General features: G+C 39.8%; 1 protein-coding gene across 15 annotated transcripts in view; it reads right to left on the reverse strand.

Moving 5' to 3' along the window:
- Positions 1-17,305, reverse strand: part of LOC125974889 (focal adhesion kinase 1) — a 31,898-nt gene that overhangs the window by 4,015 nt on the left and 10,578 nt on the right. For 3 of the 15 annotated variants that reach the window (XM_049729804.2, XM_049729801.2, XM_049729797.2), the window contains 22 exons: positions 16,959-17,099; positions 16,566-16,643; positions 16,169-16,276; positions 15,640-15,757; positions 15,339-15,369; positions 15,077-15,147; positions 14,673-14,690; positions 14,199-14,255; positions 13,514-13,534; positions 12,743-12,840; positions 12,158-12,242; positions 11,970-12,070; positions 11,777-11,892; positions 11,525-11,625; positions 11,322-11,411; positions 10,989-11,193; positions 8,030-8,141; positions 5,306-5,383; positions 5,028-5,216; positions 3,981-4,154; positions 2,153-2,215; positions 43-82 (listed from right to left, as the gene is read on the reverse strand). In XM_049729804.2, coding sequence (XP_049585761.1) covers positions 43-82; positions 2,153-2,215; positions 3,981-4,154; positions 5,028-5,216; positions 5,306-5,383; positions 8,030-8,141; positions 10,989-11,193; positions 11,322-11,411; positions 11,525-11,625; positions 11,777-11,892; positions 11,970-12,070; positions 12,158-12,242; positions 12,743-12,840; positions 13,514-13,534; positions 14,199-14,255; positions 14,673-14,690; positions 15,077-15,147; positions 15,339-15,369; positions 15,640-15,757; positions 16,169-16,276; positions 16,566-16,643; positions 16,959-17,099 — 2,095 coding nt within the window. Of the gene's footprint in view, positions 1-42; positions 83-2,152; positions 2,216-3,970; positions 4,155-5,027; positions 5,217-5,305; positions 5,384-8,029; positions 8,142-9,588; positions 9,962-10,988; positions 11,194-11,321; positions 11,412-11,524; positions 11,626-11,776; positions 11,893-11,969; positions 12,071-12,157; positions 12,243-12,742; positions 12,841-13,513; positions 13,535-14,198; positions 14,256-14,397; positions 14,556-14,672; positions 14,691-15,076; positions 15,148-15,338; positions 15,370-15,639; positions 15,758-16,168; positions 16,277-16,565; positions 16,644-16,958; positions 17,100-17,305 lie in introns of those variants that run through there. The other 12 variants (XR_007483755.2, XM_049729802.2, XM_049729803.2 and 9 more) reach the window with 12 other exon arrangements.

Genomic DNA, 17,305 nt, shown 5'->3' on the forward strand with positions numbered 1-17,305 from the left:
AAAAAAACTGTGGTCGGGGGACTATAATTTCAAGACTATTACCTGCTTTGCCAACGGGCTGGTATATGTGTTGGTTTCCAGTCTGCAAAAACAAACACATCAACAATACTTTGGGTTAGCAAGTATGTACGTGTAAGTAGAAGCTTGGGAGGAAATGAAACAACTTTACAGGAGAGACTAAGAAAAGCAAAGAATGTAGCTTAATGTTTAAATCACACGACATCCCTCACTCACTAGTTGTCATTTGCAGTGGAGGGCGTTTGTGTGTGCGTGTGGTCTATCATCATGTTACACGAACAAGAAAATTTGCTGTGGCCACACAAACACAGAAAAAGAAAAAGAAAAGAGCCTTGAAGCGTTCCTTGAGGAATTGTTGGTTGCAAACATAAAATGAGGCAATTTAATTTTGTCATTTTGCCAGTCAAGTTCAGATATGAAATTGTAGGCAAATTATTTGGCTTCTTTGTGTGAGAAAATAGAAGCGATGACTGAGAAAAGTTTTTGTGCAATGGGAGCCTTGTGGGTTGACAACCACAGACACCCCAAAATATTTGAGTACAGTAAGACAAACCCCCGCATATAGGAGGGAGATTTTTCCCACCACAAACCACATTCTATGGGAGGAGGAGGTCAGGCAAGTGTGATGAGTTACAGAGACAGAAATATCTCTGTTGCCAAGGGCAACATTAGACTGAAAGGTCTCCTGGTACAAAAAAAAAAAATCCTCCTTTTAGTACGGGCTATTAATGTTGACAAATTATTTGACTTGTCTGTGTGACTCGTGGTTTCTCCCAATGTGTTCATTGACTTGAAATTCATAGTTGAGACATAGTCAGGGCTTTTCCCTCATGAATTCAAACTTGTAAAGAAACACTACAAGTACGGTTATAAACACCAGAAAATGGGAATGTGTCTAATAAAACTGAGCCTTTTGCATGAAAATCTAAGCAAGGGGTGGAACCAGCGACTCTAAATCTCGTGCGCCCCAGCGGGGTACATGAATTTACACCAGGCAGTGCAAAAACAATGTTACTGATCAAAATCTCCTTGCATCCTTCATCACACCTGAACTTGGCGCTGTCTACCAATGACCTCATCACCAAGGGAGCATGTTAACTTCAGGTCTGAACATGGCTTGACTTGAAACGACCCATGTGGGATTTTCCTGTGACGCCATGCTTCACACTTGGAATAGTTTAACTGCTTTTTTTTTTCTGGGTGTAATTACAGGTGGCCAGATTTGGGCAGAGCCCAGTGATCTCGGCACGAACACAGCGCAAAGGCAAAGAGAGAAGCACAAAGACGACGGTTTGGTGTTTATGCAATGGTTTTCTATTAATAACTAGCCGTGATGTGGGAATCCACTGACCCCCTCATTGCTGAGCCCAGCACAAATGGGTTACTTCCTGCTCTGAGATCACAACCCTTTGCCGTGATCAAAATAAACACATGCTACCGCCAATTTGCAGTGAGACCAACCGGAACGTGACTCAGTCATTTCAGACATCATCTTGGTGCTTTTACCATTTATTATCAAACACTTTTCTGTGGCTCAAGTGTGCCCTGAGAGATGATTAGGTATGCCACAGGAAATGATCATTTGTTTGCTATAATTGGATTTTTGTTAATTCACTTATCCCAGCAACATATGTAGTAGTGGCCGGACCGATGATGAAAACATTTTCCTAAATCAAATTATCAACCTGAACTAAAAAGGTACAGATTTCAAAAAGAGTAGGTCAATAAGTGACTAAATCTAAATTGTTTCTTTGTCTTAAGTATCGGCAGCCTCGAGTACTTAATACCTAAAAACAAGACCTGGTATTGGTATTCACCCATTTTTATGTAAAATACTTTTTATACAATTTTTTATAAAAAATACTTTTTATATATTTTTTTTTGTTTGGTGGTGTGTGGTTTGTTGTTTCATTATTAATGTAAAACATATGCCTTAGCACTGATTGAGGTTGGTAAGTACTGGTTTTAATTTAATAAAGATGTCTTGGGTGTTGTTGTGGTCGTTAACACCCACATCCATTGTTGGATTTACAACACTGCTGCTGCCATGCCACTGCTGATCACAGCAAAAAAAAAAAAAAAAAAGCCCCGCACACAGCATATGACGGAGCCAGAAAACATGAGAGCGACTTACTGGTGGCTGGAGTACTCCATCATCTCGGTCCAGACTCCCTCGAGAACTTCTGGTTTCTGGTTTCTAAGCACATAGAAATGTCAATTTAAAAAAAACAAATAAAAAAAAAAAACTTGGCATCACCAATTGAGCATTCAGAAGACACAGCAGTGAACAGGCAAAACACATCATAATGATTAAATATAACTAGTCTTCAGTCACAATGAGAGTGATAAAAGTTTCACATTAAATTTAAAAAATGCAAAAATCTTGCACAGCAATTATTTAGATGATACTACACAAGACTCCCAATAAAGCAAAGCACACATAGTGAGCAGTATGCAAATCAAACCGCTTCCACACAATCAAACAACAACAAGCAACTTCACCACAACTCTCCATTGTCAATCCAAATTCAACAAAGAACGCAACATACAATCCCCTCCTACCGCCTACCAGCTGTCCAAGACAGGACTTGAAGACCAGCATAGCAATGGAATTCATATATGTTGTTTAAGGTGATGTGTCTAGCACGGCTGTATCCTTGTGTGTGCCAGCAGGTTAATGTGGTGGCGAATATATGCAAACCTCCAGTGCACTTTTATATGACTGGAAAGCCCGGAAAAGAGTTGGAAAGAGTTGGAAAGGAGAGAGGGATGGAGCACGCTGCCAATGAGCAGTTACGTCCACCACTTTCTCCCCCCGCAGCCCATATTTCTCCTCCTCCTCTTTCTCACCCCTCCCTGTAGGTACTGCATTATAAAAGCAGACTGAAAACTACACACACACTTTTTTAGTGAACTTGGGTGTCGTCACTTAGTGGTTATGTGTGTATCTGTGTGTTGAGTGGACTGTCAGATTCTCTAAGACTATCATTAGTTTGGAATTCACACAGGCCCCATCTGCCTGCAAAAAAACACACACACAGGCACGCACGCACACAGTGTATACAAAAGAGCACACGCGCACTTGCGCATATAATTGTAGAAATGTGAATCTCGTCCAAACTCTTCCTTGCTTAATTGTTATTTTTGCATAAGTGCACTTTAGAAATGTGAATCTTGTACAAACTCTTCCTTGCTTAATTGTTATTTTTGTATAAGTGCACTTTAGAAATGTGAATCTTGTACAAACTCTTCCTTGCTTAATTGTTATTTTTGAAAAATGTACACTTTAGATTTTTGATTAGGAGAGGCAGACTCACGTCATTTCTGCGTACAGGCATGTCACTGAAGGGAGCGCAAGAGAATTGCATCATAGCACTAAATCGGTAATCCTTAAAATGGACCAAAAAAAAAAAAAAGAAAGCCTATAATTTTCCACTGTCTTGTAGTTCTAATTGTAAGAGCCTGAAATGAAAGCACCTCTAGTTGAACAAACGTCTTCTGTTTTCAAGCTAGTTGCTATGACGCCAACAGGAATTTAATGCCTCAAATTAGGAGCAATTCCGAGCTGTTAAAATTAGAGGGGATAATGTCAGCAGTTAACTACACATCGGTAACAGATTTGTTCAGGAAAAATCAAACAATCAACTCAAGGAGATAAAAATCTCCTTCACCAAGGTTAAAGACTTGATAATCAAAGAGTATTTGCTTCAAAAATACAAGACAGTACTTTTTGCCAGATGTGAGCATGTTCTTGGTATATATATGATGGACTTTAACAAATAATAAAAAACATGTGGGGGCTGAAAGAAAAATGATAACCCAAACAATTAAATGCATGCAACACAGTATTTCCATGCAGATGACAGTCATGAACACATTATTTACGCATCTTCGTAAGAGTTATACAAATACTCTTACTTGAAGCAGTGAGTAAATAAAAGATTTAAAGAACCTGATCATACATGGCCTGTAAAGATCTCTTCTTGTCCTCTGTGTGTGCTGTGTGTTACCAGCAGCCTTTCCTCCTGCTCCAGCCACCTCTGATCCTCCTCCATCTGTTGCTGCTGCATCATCAGCTGTTCCTCCATTAACAGGCACTGTTGGCCTATACACTGCTGCGTGTCTATTGCAATGTCCTACACACAACACGGACAAACACGAACGAAGGCACGCACAAGACAAACAACAGCAAACATGCGACATGGGGACGTATGGATGAAGACAAGCATGCACACATATACACAAAACGGATGAGGAGCAATGGCAAAATAATAGGATGTGTATGGGTTGATAATGAGTCAGAACTCAATGTGTCATTAACACACACTACACACAAATGTTTTGGCTTTTGGTTGAAATTTCAGGATGAACCAAAATTCACTCTAACTTTTAACAGGTGGATTTCTGGAAAATTTGGAATACAAGTCCAACTGTTCCATATTTCAGTCCTTTTTGTACTTGCAACTTGTTCTCTAAAAAAGGGTTTTACTGAAAATTTGCACCAGGCGTTGGATTTATGAATGTACCAATACGTTTGCAATGGTGAGATATTGAGGAGCATTTGTTGGAAGCCATCTTGGTTTCATGATGACAACATGTGAACAGCATGATGGAGAAAACTATAGAACTATAAACTAATTATTTTGTGTCAAATATTTTGTATTTGAAGCAATGAACACAAAACACATGTCTCTTTTTTAACAAGGGATAAAAAAACAAAAAAAACTAATTGATCCAGGAAATGCATTCTTCAAGCGTTCAGCTCTTTAATAAAGAACATCAAAAGTTCCAATAAGCTTAAAAAAACTAAACAGTTGCAGTCAATGGTTTCCTCTAACGAAGGTCAAATTAAATTGGGATTAAAGAACATTTAAAGTCATTGCACGATTTCACCCAAATGCCAAACATCCCTAACTTTGTGTGAGTTGCGTTTGCAATGCTGTACTCGAAGCATCTGCTGTGTCCAACATGAACTAAGACAAAAACTGACAATGTAATTGGTCTCTTACCTCCATAGCCGAACCCCAATGTGCCATATCCTGTCCATGCGACTGAGGAAGATGCTGTACATGCGAGTGTGCGTGGACATGGTGACGCGGGTGCGTGTGAGCGTGATGAGTCTCCAGCATCGTGGCCTGCGGTGGGTAAAGGGCGCTGGGCACTGATGGCAGCGTGTGAGGGCCGGGGTAACCTGTCATCTGACACAAGGGGAATGCGATGAATACCGCCAAATGACTGCTGTAGAATATCATGAATTGTTTACCTAAGGATGAAGTTGTTTACATACCTGGTAATGTCCAGAATGCTGGGCACTGGGGTAATAGCCTTCACTGGAGCGGGGACTGGGGTAACCTGGTCTGCTAGGCTATGGTGACAAGAAGAAGGAAATGATGTCACAAGTCATGTTGATCTATTTCTAAAAAAATTCAGAGGGTAGGACACTGGGTCACATTAAAAACACATAAAAAAAAAAAATAGAGAAAGCTATTAGTCATATCTATAAAAATAATTACACGGAATTTAAAGACTTAAAAAACTTTCAAGACGGTGACGTATGATGTTACAGGAATAAACTAAGATTCCAAGTAATTTCAGTCCTTGCACAACTCACAAACAAATTTGCTAAGACCGCCATCTACTGGTGGATGATTGTAGGAGCCTGGAACATGCACACAACATGCACACCTTTCAATACATGTGTTTTGAATAATAACTTGTACATTGTAATGTAGACTTAAAACAAATTTATATTCTGTACCTGTAACCCATATAATCTTTTTTTCATATACATTCTTTAAACAAATGACATTTTAGACATAGCCCATCTGTTTTTGAGAAAAAACAAATATTTCAGAGAAACAAAGTCCCCAATTTTTCCCCCTTACCCCAGCATATCTATGAAAAGTAAAGAAAACAAAAGCGTTGAGCAGCAGCGCAGAAGATTTGTGGCACAATTCATTGCCTTCACACAGACACATTGATCACCATAAAGTTGAAAGTGCTGGGCTGACATACAGAAACAGCGCCGCCACAAACACACGTCACAAAGACTTAGAACTCGTCTGGAGCGTGGCTGTAAAAATGTTTCAATGTGTTTGAATGTGATCGAGCGGAAAGCCAAAGTTAATGTGATTTTATTCTTTAATCTTCTTTCACTGGTGCATGTCAGCAACTTTAAAGTTTTTTTTTTAAGCTTATACGCACTGTTTAGAATTTTACATTTCTCAGCCTTATTATGTAATGTTAAATCCTTAAGCCATCTATTTTCTTTGTGATCTTATTGTGATATTAAAAAAAAACAGGTTAGCAGTACTATAAGGATTTGGACAGACATTTTGAACAAGCTAAACATAGAAAGTGATAATCTGAGGACACATCAACACAAAGCCTGACGCGGACAAAAACAAACAACTGCCATGAGATGAAGCAGCATGAAGGTCAATCAGCAGCACGCTGGCAGGCCCAGCACAATCATGCTGACTTCACAGTGACCCGTCAAAGTCATTCCAGTGACGTATAAATAATATGAAATAAAATTAAAAAAAATGTTATTTAATATGATTGATTAGATTTAAAAGTAATGTTGCAACATTTTAGAATGCAGTTCCACAAGCAAGTATTAGTTGTTAAATGCACATTATTGTAAAACTGCATAACCTGCCTTAAATGGTCTGTAAGCAGGTAGCGTGCAGGAGGTGAGACAAGATATGTGGGCAGGGAAAGGAGGGCCTGGCCTTTGGTCGGGTGGATGACCAGTATCAGCGAACAGAGTACAAACGGAGGACACCGGGATTAATTTGTCGGAAAGAGCGAGCTGGCGTGGCAGAGGCCTCCCACACTGGGGCAGCGGGGTCGCGGCAGGTTGGTGGTGGACTGTAAGATTAGTCGGGCAGCTGGGCAATAGAGCGCTTTTACATTTGGAAGTTGTCTTGCGACTGGCGTTCTGGAGGTTGAAGGCCAAAGCATCAGACAAGATGGAACTCTGAGACTTACGACTGGGAAGCGAAGGGAGTTGCGTAAAGTGTCTTACGAGGGAGGTGTTTGCTCTTGACTGGTATGAACACGGCAGGTGGTTGTCAGAAGGGGGATTTGTTTTGTGGGGGCAGCTGCCACTGGGCAGGCTCTCAGAATTTTCCAGTTGAGGACAAAAGTCAACATGAGACCGCAGGCTGGACTCTGGGTTTGTGTGGCGATGGGAAAAGCAGCGATCGTGGTGGCTTTTGTGGTGAAAAAGAGGCAACTCAGAAGGAAAAGCAGAACAATGATGGGAAAATACGAGTGATGAAATGGGAGGAGGGATGGGAGACGGGTAGCAGGTAGATGAAGGAGGAGGGTTTCCCAGGCGGGGGGAAAGCTGTGAGGCAAAGTGTTGGCTTTGATGGCAATGGTGAGGAGAGGAAGCAGACAGACAATCCAGACTGCAGGAGGTCTGCAGGAAAGGACGGCAACTGGGCTGCAAACACAATAGAAAGAAAGAAAAGTAGCGCGGGTACAAACATGGACAAAATAAAAGTGTGTGAGAGGAATGAATAGATGGGGAAGAAGCAGCTGTAACTGGAAACAAATATAAATGTGACACCCTTGTGTAGGTTAAGGAGCCTTACAAACAAAAACATCAACGTCATAATGAATAAAACAAATCAAAGACTGAGCAAAGAAGGGATGTAGTAGCAAGCAGCTGAGCCAACAAGTTGGGAGGGCTTTCGAGGAGCCAGGGTTCGGCTTTCTGACTCATCCAATGCGAGCAGTAATGTCACATTTTCCAGTTACAGTGCTTATTAAGGAAACTGTGGTATGAAGAGAGTGGTTTCATCCGTTGTGCTTTGGTTGTGAATCGGGTGAAGGGGCACCATTAGAGGAAGTACGAACAACTCCAGTAAAGTCAGCCAGGTAAAAGACAATGAATCAAATGTGATTCAAACTAAAGCAGTCACCGTTTTGCTGTGTGAGTCTGTAATCAGTTACGTGAAATTAATTCTGGCAGATTCAAACAAAAAGAAGCAAGTCTTACCTTTGGTGGTGCTTCATCAGACCCTCCCGAGTCCCAAGATACTGTGACCTGCCTTCTCATCTCCATCCTGTTCCTCTCCTTCTGCTGGGCCTTCTCCTCTTCTAGTATAGTACTGGAGAAAAAAAAAGGAAAGACAACATAACATGAGTAGTGTTTATGTTGCATGGTAACTGTGTCTGGATTTTTTTTTCTTTTTAAGTGTATTGCAATTGAGAAGAAACATGCATTTTAGAGTTTTAGTCCACTATCAGGTTTGAATTAGTCTACAGTAATCAGGTTTAGAAACAAACTACAGTATGCAATAAAAACACGTCAAATTTACAAGCAATGTGTCAGTGCTTATTAAACTAGCACAATCTAAGCATAATTTCAAATCAACTGGCTTGAGAAATGATTGAAACATTTTCAAATCTTACCGGATAACCGTGCGCAAAAAGACTATTTTCTTGCCATATCAGATCTTACAAGGGAACGATTCCCAAAAGAGCTGAGGAGTTGATGGTCCAAAAAAAAAAAAAAAAAAAAGAGAGTAGTCGGCCGATCCGGCACATGCTCTACACACTCCTGCCCTCAACAAGACTTAATTCTATTTTTAGAAACATCATTATTACCCCCAGTTGTGTTGTCTCCCATGTGTGTTTGCGTGTGTCCCTGCACCTGTCAAAGTTCATCTCTTGGCAGGCCTTGTACTTTATTCCCATTGCAATGGACATTTGTACGAAAGTCAGTGGGGATATTCCCAGTTAAATATGTAAAAAAAAAAAATCAAAGTGTCACATAAATCTGCAAATGAAATCAGGAGGTGCAAAGACGCTAACTTCACCTCCTGGCAACATTAGCACTTCTTCCCACCATCAACCACAACACCATCTGGAGCAACAAGGCCTTTTTATTTACACAGACCAAGAAGAAAGCTGAGTCCACAATTTTGTCAGAAACACCCAGCTTTGCTTTAACGCTGTTCTCACCTGAGAGCTGTCCAATGGAAACTCTACTAACAACCATCAAATGACAGAAATGAAGACCATTGTACTCTACACATTGATGATGAGAAAAAAATCTGTTTCCTCTATTATAGGGGAAAATAAAATTCAAAATTTAATTCAAAATCCTATCCAATGGACTGTGTACCTATTTCACTTTTGGAATTTAAATAACGTGAATAATCCCGAGAACATGTTAAGATTTCAGATGCACCGAATGTTTAATCAAGCTTCCGTGCTTTCTCTGGTTACACAGAGTCAAAGGATTGCGTTGAGGAGGAAAATGCGTGACTGCTGAGCAGCTTATAAAATTAAACACGTTTTGATGATACAGAAATGTTCACCAAAGTTTTTGTCAGAGCTTAGAAAAGGGCCACAATCCTCCAAGTTGGTAAACTGAGCAAATTTCAACAATGTGCAAACTCGGGAGAAATTAGCCCTTTTTTGTTAAATACAAAGTACATGCAGCATAAAACAACAGTAGTTATTACAGTAAATTGGCTGTCACCGCATGTAAATTTGTCACAACATTTGTTAGTCTTTGGAAAAAGAATGACAAAGAATACAAAACTTTACCTCAAGAGCAGGACAATATAATTGCAGCAGCGTATCCACTCAACATCAACATTTACAGCCAATAAAATCCACTAATGAGGTGCACTTGGGGACCAAGCTGAACAACTGCAACAATCCCGGCATCGCTAACAAGACAAAAGTCAATTCTTCTGGCAGCTTGACAGTAATACGCTACAATGCAGCATGCAGCACGGAAAAAAAAAATCACATATCCCAGTGCACGGAAAAGAAGTCTAACTACTGGAAAAGAGCGCTACCGAAGACCCGCTTACTCCTTTCTTTCTTGCACTCATCTCTCTCACTATTCTGTCTTTCTCTGTTTTTATTGGCAAGTAGCAGCCCCTGGCAGCTGCCCACTGTGTGTAAACACACACACACACACATGCGCTGGTCCTGTCTAGTAAAACTTAAGGGAAGCTGAGAGCTGCATATTTGGCAGGCGAGACCTATAATTGATAATATGATATAAATGTTTTCCAGACCAAGAGAGAACCAAACCCGCCCGGACCATTAACGCATTAATTTTTCTAGTAAATACTTGACTTGCATGAGAATTAATGAACCCCCCGTCGAACAACATCAACTCCATTAAAGTAAAGGACTCAACATTTCATCAGTTTTGCATTGCTTTAAATTCAGAGCATTAACACAAGCCATTAAATGCAGGGCGCATTTCAGCAAGATTAATGGAATTTACAAAAAACGCAAACAACGAAGACGGTGAGATTATGATGTAAGAAATGAGTGGAGTAGAGTAAGAAAAATGGCCAAATAAAACAGGAGGTATCACGTTGGAATTTAAGGTGTGAGTCATGCTGGTTGGAGAAAACTCATAAAAGCCACATGCATACTTATTTCACTATTTAGTGCTCGGAAATGAGACAGAAAATACATGTGTGCATGAAGGAGACTCAGTGTTGCACCCTGATTCTTTTTTTTATGACTATGTAAAGTACATGTGCAAAACTTAAGATTAAGAATGACCACGACAGAAGCCTTTTTACGGCACCATCTGTTATCATGAGCTTCTTATATAATTGTAAACATAAAGGGCATACTTTTATGTGAATACACATATAGTGTGGAATTCATGACTTAACTTGACTTTACAGAAACACAGTGACACCTGCTGTCCAAATGATGGAAGAAAGCTAAACTGGTAAAAAACTGTGTTGAAGTCAAATGGAAGTAAGTACACAAAGTCAATTTTAAAAGACTTTTCCTGTAGCATTTGGGATGTGCAATCAGTGGTCAATGTGAGTCATTGCATAATTTGTTTGGCACAGTTTTTCCACCAGATAACCTTCCTGACACAACACGCTCAGTGCACAAAAGGCAGCAAGCAGCGTGTCCATTAGCACGAGTGACATCAAGTTCAAACCACAACATCAAATAAATACCTGAGCTGGGTTTTCAGTTCATTGAAGCGCGGCCTTTTGCTAGGATCATACGACCAACACTTTGTCATCAAGCTGTATAGGGTAGGGGGGCACTGAGGGGGCATGGCCAGTCGTTCGCCATTCTCTATCCTCCCAATGACGTCGTTGTTTTTTACACCTTGGAAAGGCTTGATGCCATACATCAGAATTTCCCACATACAGACACCTAGAAAAAGCAAAAAAGACACAATGACCCAAATATTAGCACGAGTAAATGGTGAATGTAATCAGCTGTTATGTAATCAAATTTAGATAATTTTTCACGTACAAAATAATATCTAATGCAGAACTTACCAAACATCCAGACATCACTGGCTGTAGTAAATCGTCTAAAGTTAATAGACTCAGGAGCCATCCATTTAATGGGCAGCTTACCCTTCGAAGCTGAGATAAATGGGAGAAATTGTTTTACCTAGTAAATCACTTTCCAGTATGGTGTCTAATAATAAAATTAAAAAATAATAATAAAAAATAACACATGGAGGTGGCATTCGTACCTTTGTAATAAGAACTGTCTTCCATGTATCTCGACAGGCCAAAGTCACCCAGCTTCACACAGTCCACAGTTGATACGAGGACGTTCCGTGCTGCTATATCCCTGAAAAGCAAAAACACACCAAAGTTGGGTGGCGGTCATCCGGAATGCCACGATCCTATTTTCCTTCATTCAAAGCGGACCAGAAACTGTTATTCTCAAAATGTTGAAAATAAATAAATAAATAGAGCTCACTGCAGATAAGGCAACACACCTGTGGACAAAGCGCTTGCTTTCAAGGTAGGCCAGGGCCGTGCTGAGCTGATAAGAGTACAAGATAAGGGTGGCCAGGTCTAGACTGTACTTCCTCACTTGCAGGAAAGAACGTAACTATGGAAGGCACACAAAAAAAAACATGTTAGAGCACCTTCTAGCATTCTCAGTAATATTCCAAGTATTTATCTTACCTCTCCGAGTGTGCAAAGCTCCATGATGATCCAGACTGGATTCTCTGTAATGACGCCCATCAGCTTCACAATGTGAGGATGATCAAACTGACGCATGGTTACTAGATGTAGTGACAAAGTGGCTTGTCAATAATCATCTCTAAAGTGTAAACATCATGCATTTCATCAAACACACATGAAAAGCTTACATGCTTCCTGGAGAAATTTCTCCCTGACGCTGTCCGATGTTGAATTCTTACACGTCTTGACGGCCACAGACAATGCTGGGTTCTCCTGCAAGATACGGGCACATCATAACATGACAAATCGGACTAAATACTAGTGTTGTCTGTCTGCAATCCATCCATAATATCTTAAATTCTAATTATTAGTGACTGCATTCAATCCGAAGCATAGTTGTAACTAAAGAAAAGAAGATCCAAGCTCAATGAGGGTAATTACAATGGTTTAGGGATTTGGATTTGTTTCCCCCAAATTAAACCATTTAACTGTTGCCACGAGAGCATTCACAGTGGAGTATATTTAAATAAAAAAAAATTGGATTTAAGCTTCCCAGAGCCACCGTGTGCTGAAAGCTGATTATGTCTCTCTGTTCTCTTCTGTATAACTGCAAGTGTGCTGAGGGCACAGATTATTTTATTCAAACAAAAGTGACAGCAATTCAATTATGCAGTTTTTTAATTGCCATACACTTAGAATAAAGAGTATACATGAGTCCTAATAAAACTTTGCCCCTGAAATTAAATCTTGTGTGCATTTTTCTGTGTACTTACTGGGCTGATGTAGACTCCTTGGTGGACGTCCCCAAACTGACCCTCGCCTATGCAGCGGCCCAGTTCAATGCGATCCCGTTGAATTTCATAGTCCTGTGCTGGATAGACAATAAACGCATGAACACGAGCACACACAGAAACAAGGTGAAGGCAATTAGAACCAAACTCACACACACTTACAAAGCTTGTCAGAGCACAGCCTTGTCATTTGCATGTGATTGTGTGAGCACGTTTTTCACACAGCCCGTTGTATGCAGGGTACGTAGAGTTTTACTCTGCAGCATACATTGTGTCATCGGCTGGTAAAAATTTATACACCATCTTAAATTCGTCCATTTACTCTGGCAAGCTTGGTAGCAGTCCGCATGCAACAATCCGCAATTCGAATCCAACATGCTGAGTAGCAAAGTTCAAATTTAGGTTTAAATTTGTATTGTATGCTTTACTCAGGGGAAAATGTCAAGTTGATGGTGTATAATGTAATGTTTACTTGATCTGCAGTGAGTTCAGTATCTCTGTTAAGTTCATTGCAATTTAAAAAAAAAAAAAGTTTGTTCCTTTTACGAATATTCATGTCAGAAAAGTGGGCCCACTTTGCCCCCATACTGACAATACAAATGCGAACACAGAGAATGTAATTTGGGTTGCACAATTAAAAAAAAAAAAAAAGAGTACATTCAGATGTTCATTTACTGTTGCAGGCAGACATTCACAACCACCACCAAATCAAAGTACCACCACAATATAACTATGGTATGTTCAAATCATTACCTTGATCTAGTCCATAGTATTCTGGGGAAATCGATTATTGATAGAAGACAAAATAACTAGCCGTGAGTACAATGGCAATCACACTTGGAATATTTCATTTTTGATTTGACAGAAAGCACGTGAAGAAAGAGTTGCTGCTAAAAAATGATATTTAGAGCAGAAATGTCTTGAAGAAAAGTTTTACAAGATCAAAATATATATATATATATATATAATGAATACATTAGCAATGTGAGCTTTTTTTTGCTTTTTAAACCAGGCATTGTTCATCCAGCCTTTTTTAATAGTTAGTTTAAATACTGTATTAGATTCAAAACTTTTTATCCCCCCAACTACTATATTTTCCATATCTTAATTTGTTGATAATGACATCAAATGATCATATATCCGATAATAATAAGTGTATATGTAGAAGAAGATAAGACAGAGTCAAACGCAATGGAGGCAAAATATTTTTAAATTGACAGATTTTCAATGAAAAAAAGTCATTTGTTTCTAAATATCACACAACAGACGCACAACAAAAACACACACACAATTTTTTTGGACGTTCCAGTTTCTTAATCACACATAAACCCGTGGTTCTCAAGATCATACAAGTCTGATCAAATCCACTAAGTGAGAATCGTATTCTATAACAAACTCCTCATATTGTACGTCCAAATGTGTATGTCGACCGACTTACTTGAAGGCATTGTGTAAGTGTCCTCCTCATCTATGATCTCAGCATAGTCGTCTGTTTCTGTAGAGCCAAGGGTGACAAAAAAGGGAAAATATAAGCCTCAAATTATGACTAATAATAATCTGACCATAAATTAGCAATGAAATACACATTTTCTAAAAAATTTAAAATGAGCTTTTAAAAAATGATTGGCTATAATTACCTGCCAAAAACAATGCCACCATATCCAACTCAAAGCACATGCACAATTATTAGTGCGAAACTAATGCACGCGCAAGTGACAGAGAAGAGTGACGAGCGGCGGCGAGAAGCAGACACAAAGAGGAAAGGGGAGGGATGGAAACGGCTGTTCTTTCCAGAATGTGTCACAAAAACAGATTGAGTCATGGAGAAAATGGCATCAGTTACAGACACACAGATTCTTTCGACACATGCGGTCAAATCAAACCAAGCAGGAATGTCAAAGATATTGTTTACCATCGCCACTATTGTGCCCTGTAGAAGCCACATGCAACGAGAGATGCAAGGGAGGAGAGAATTGTAAAAATTAGTATGCATGAACAGTTAGGACCCATATCTTGTGTTGCATTGATTCTATTTGTGTGTTCACTTTCACAATGACTGGGAGCTAGTCGGACATTAACAAAACTGAGAAAGTCAAGGCTGAGTGGCAGTGATTTAAGCTCTCCATGCACACATATGGTGTGAATGAGAGACTCTTCACTGCTAACACAGGGGGCTTTATAGGGCAAACTGGGCGCACACACTTACACACACACACACTCACACACGCGTGTCCACAAAGGCTTCAGTCACTCAGAGCATTAAACTTCGCAGAGACTGACAGAGAGCAAAGGGAAAGGACAGAGCGCGTCTTCTACCTGACACACAAACGGCTCTGGTTCGTACTCCGTCCATCCGTTTTTCCATCCGCCGCTCGTGATTTGATACTCTGCATTGGAAAAATTGAGTTAACACCTTGTCATAACGTTCAGGCTGATTATAAATTACGAAATCTGAATATAGAAGTTATAGATTTGCTATAGAGTAATTTATGATACACAACACCTATATTTTACACTACAGCTGGATATAAATGATCTTAAAAAAAAAAAAAGTTGCATCAAACGTTGCCGTACTTACTTTGGGATGGATGGTAGCGCTCTATCGCCCTCTGCAAGACAAAACAAACCTACCGTGGTGAGTGCTTACGCGTTATTGTTTGCAGACAGTTATTTTGAGGAAAAAAGTCAAGACGGGTATTCAACGTGACAAGCATCTCCAGTCCGTTAATTTTCTGCTTGGGTGACTATTGTTGGACTTTATTGACAGTATTCAAACACACAAACACACACACACATTTTTATTCATAGTAATCTTCACGTAAGACAACCACTCGAGTAGCAAGAAGCCCAAAATACATAGACGTGGGAGTGTGTCCTACCCTTGTGGACTCTGACAATGAAGGAGTGGCTCGTGGAGGAGAAGAGTCGACAGTAACCATCAATCAAATCAGCCATGTTTTCGGCTGTGGTCAAGGAAGCTGTGGTGACTGTGAGAGGCTGCACATATACACAAAACATTTGTATGATAAGCGGTACGATTCTATAAGTAATCTTTTCCATGAGTAGACATCCAGACACATTCATTTGTTCACCCGTGCACAGAAAAAGATAGTCATGATGTGATGCATTTTTCCAGCCCCGTTGTTGTGCAACACGCCCACTGTTGACATACATACTGACATTGTCTACATCTTTATCAGGAAACAGTGTCACTACAAGTTAAAATGAAAAATGATGATTCACGAGCATGTGTTGGTGGTTACTCGTATAGGTTTCGCAACCGTTCTGATGGACATACCGTCATTGAGAACACGATCCACATAAATCCAGCACTTGATAATGTCAGTGTGACAACATGAGGGAGGACTTGTAAAGTGTGTGCGTGTCAAAAAAAAAGTGTGTCGTCACCTCTGGAGCGCCAGCTACGTTGAGTTGCAGCATGCCTTTCCTATCCTTTTCCTCCAAAGGTGAATACTGGATGGACTGAACCTGGTTGAAGTTAGCTAGGTGGGTAGGCTGGAGACATGAAAATAAATCACAACCAATTATCATTAAATATCTATTTTGAAATATCAAAAGTTGAAGTGAAACATGCCAACTGTACATGCAAGACAAACCAATAGAGGGCAGTGTTGTGAATTACTATTAAGGACTCAAAAAGGATCATTAATGAAAAAGTGGACCCTACTTCCAGAATATGGAGGTATTTATACAACACAGCTACAGAAATCAAATATGCTATATTTAATTAACGCCTATAAAAATAGTTCAATTTCAGGGTTATGTAAAAACTGATAATACTCACCGTTGAGCCTTTGTCCGTGAGGTAGCTGATTCCTTCCTCTGGTCCGATTGCTAACTCGACTGATATTACCCAGCTAGACTAAAAACACAGAGAGAACAAGCAAATAATAAAATTTCTCGCACCGACCTTTTTTATATTTTATCAAATGACATTTCACTCAACTGTACTATATAAGCCAATGAGTTGCCCAGTGAGAAAGTAAAGATACAGGACAAATGGAAAATGTTGGTTCTAGTAAGTCATTAACATGATAGCATTCCACACTGAAAGCTAAATAAATTCCGGGTTTCCACTAGAATGGCAAGATACGGCTGGGAAACGTGGGAATGACCTTGACAACTCATCCAACACGGAACATTTGGGACTCCGTGAATTGAATGCTGCCCTACCTACCCCTAATGCACATTTGAAGCACTCCTTATCAAAGTGGTAGATGGGAGAGATGATATCAAAAAACTTGTGGATGCTCTCCTCATCGTTGAGGTTGGCGAACTGCTTAAAGGTCTGCTGGATATGCTTGCGAAGCGTTTTTGCCTGAGAAAATGGTGAAAGAGAGACATTCAAAATAAGAAGAAGTACACAATAAGTCAAGGTAACTGTTCCCACTGAAATGAATGGAAATGCGATTAATCCGTTTCAGGCCCTAAATTATGTTATATTAACAACTATTTATGGCAACGTCACTTCAAGGATCAATGATACACATAAGCTCCTCCACCAGAATAAGGTGAAAGGTCAAA

Source organism: Syngnathus scovelli, chromosome 9, assembly GCF_024217435.2.
Source record: "Syngnathus scovelli strain Florida chromosome 9, RoL_Ssco_1.2, whole genome shotgun sequence".
NCBI classification, from domain to species: domain Eukaryota; kingdom Metazoa; phylum Chordata; class Actinopteri; order Syngnathiformes; family Syngnathidae; genus Syngnathus; species Syngnathus scovelli.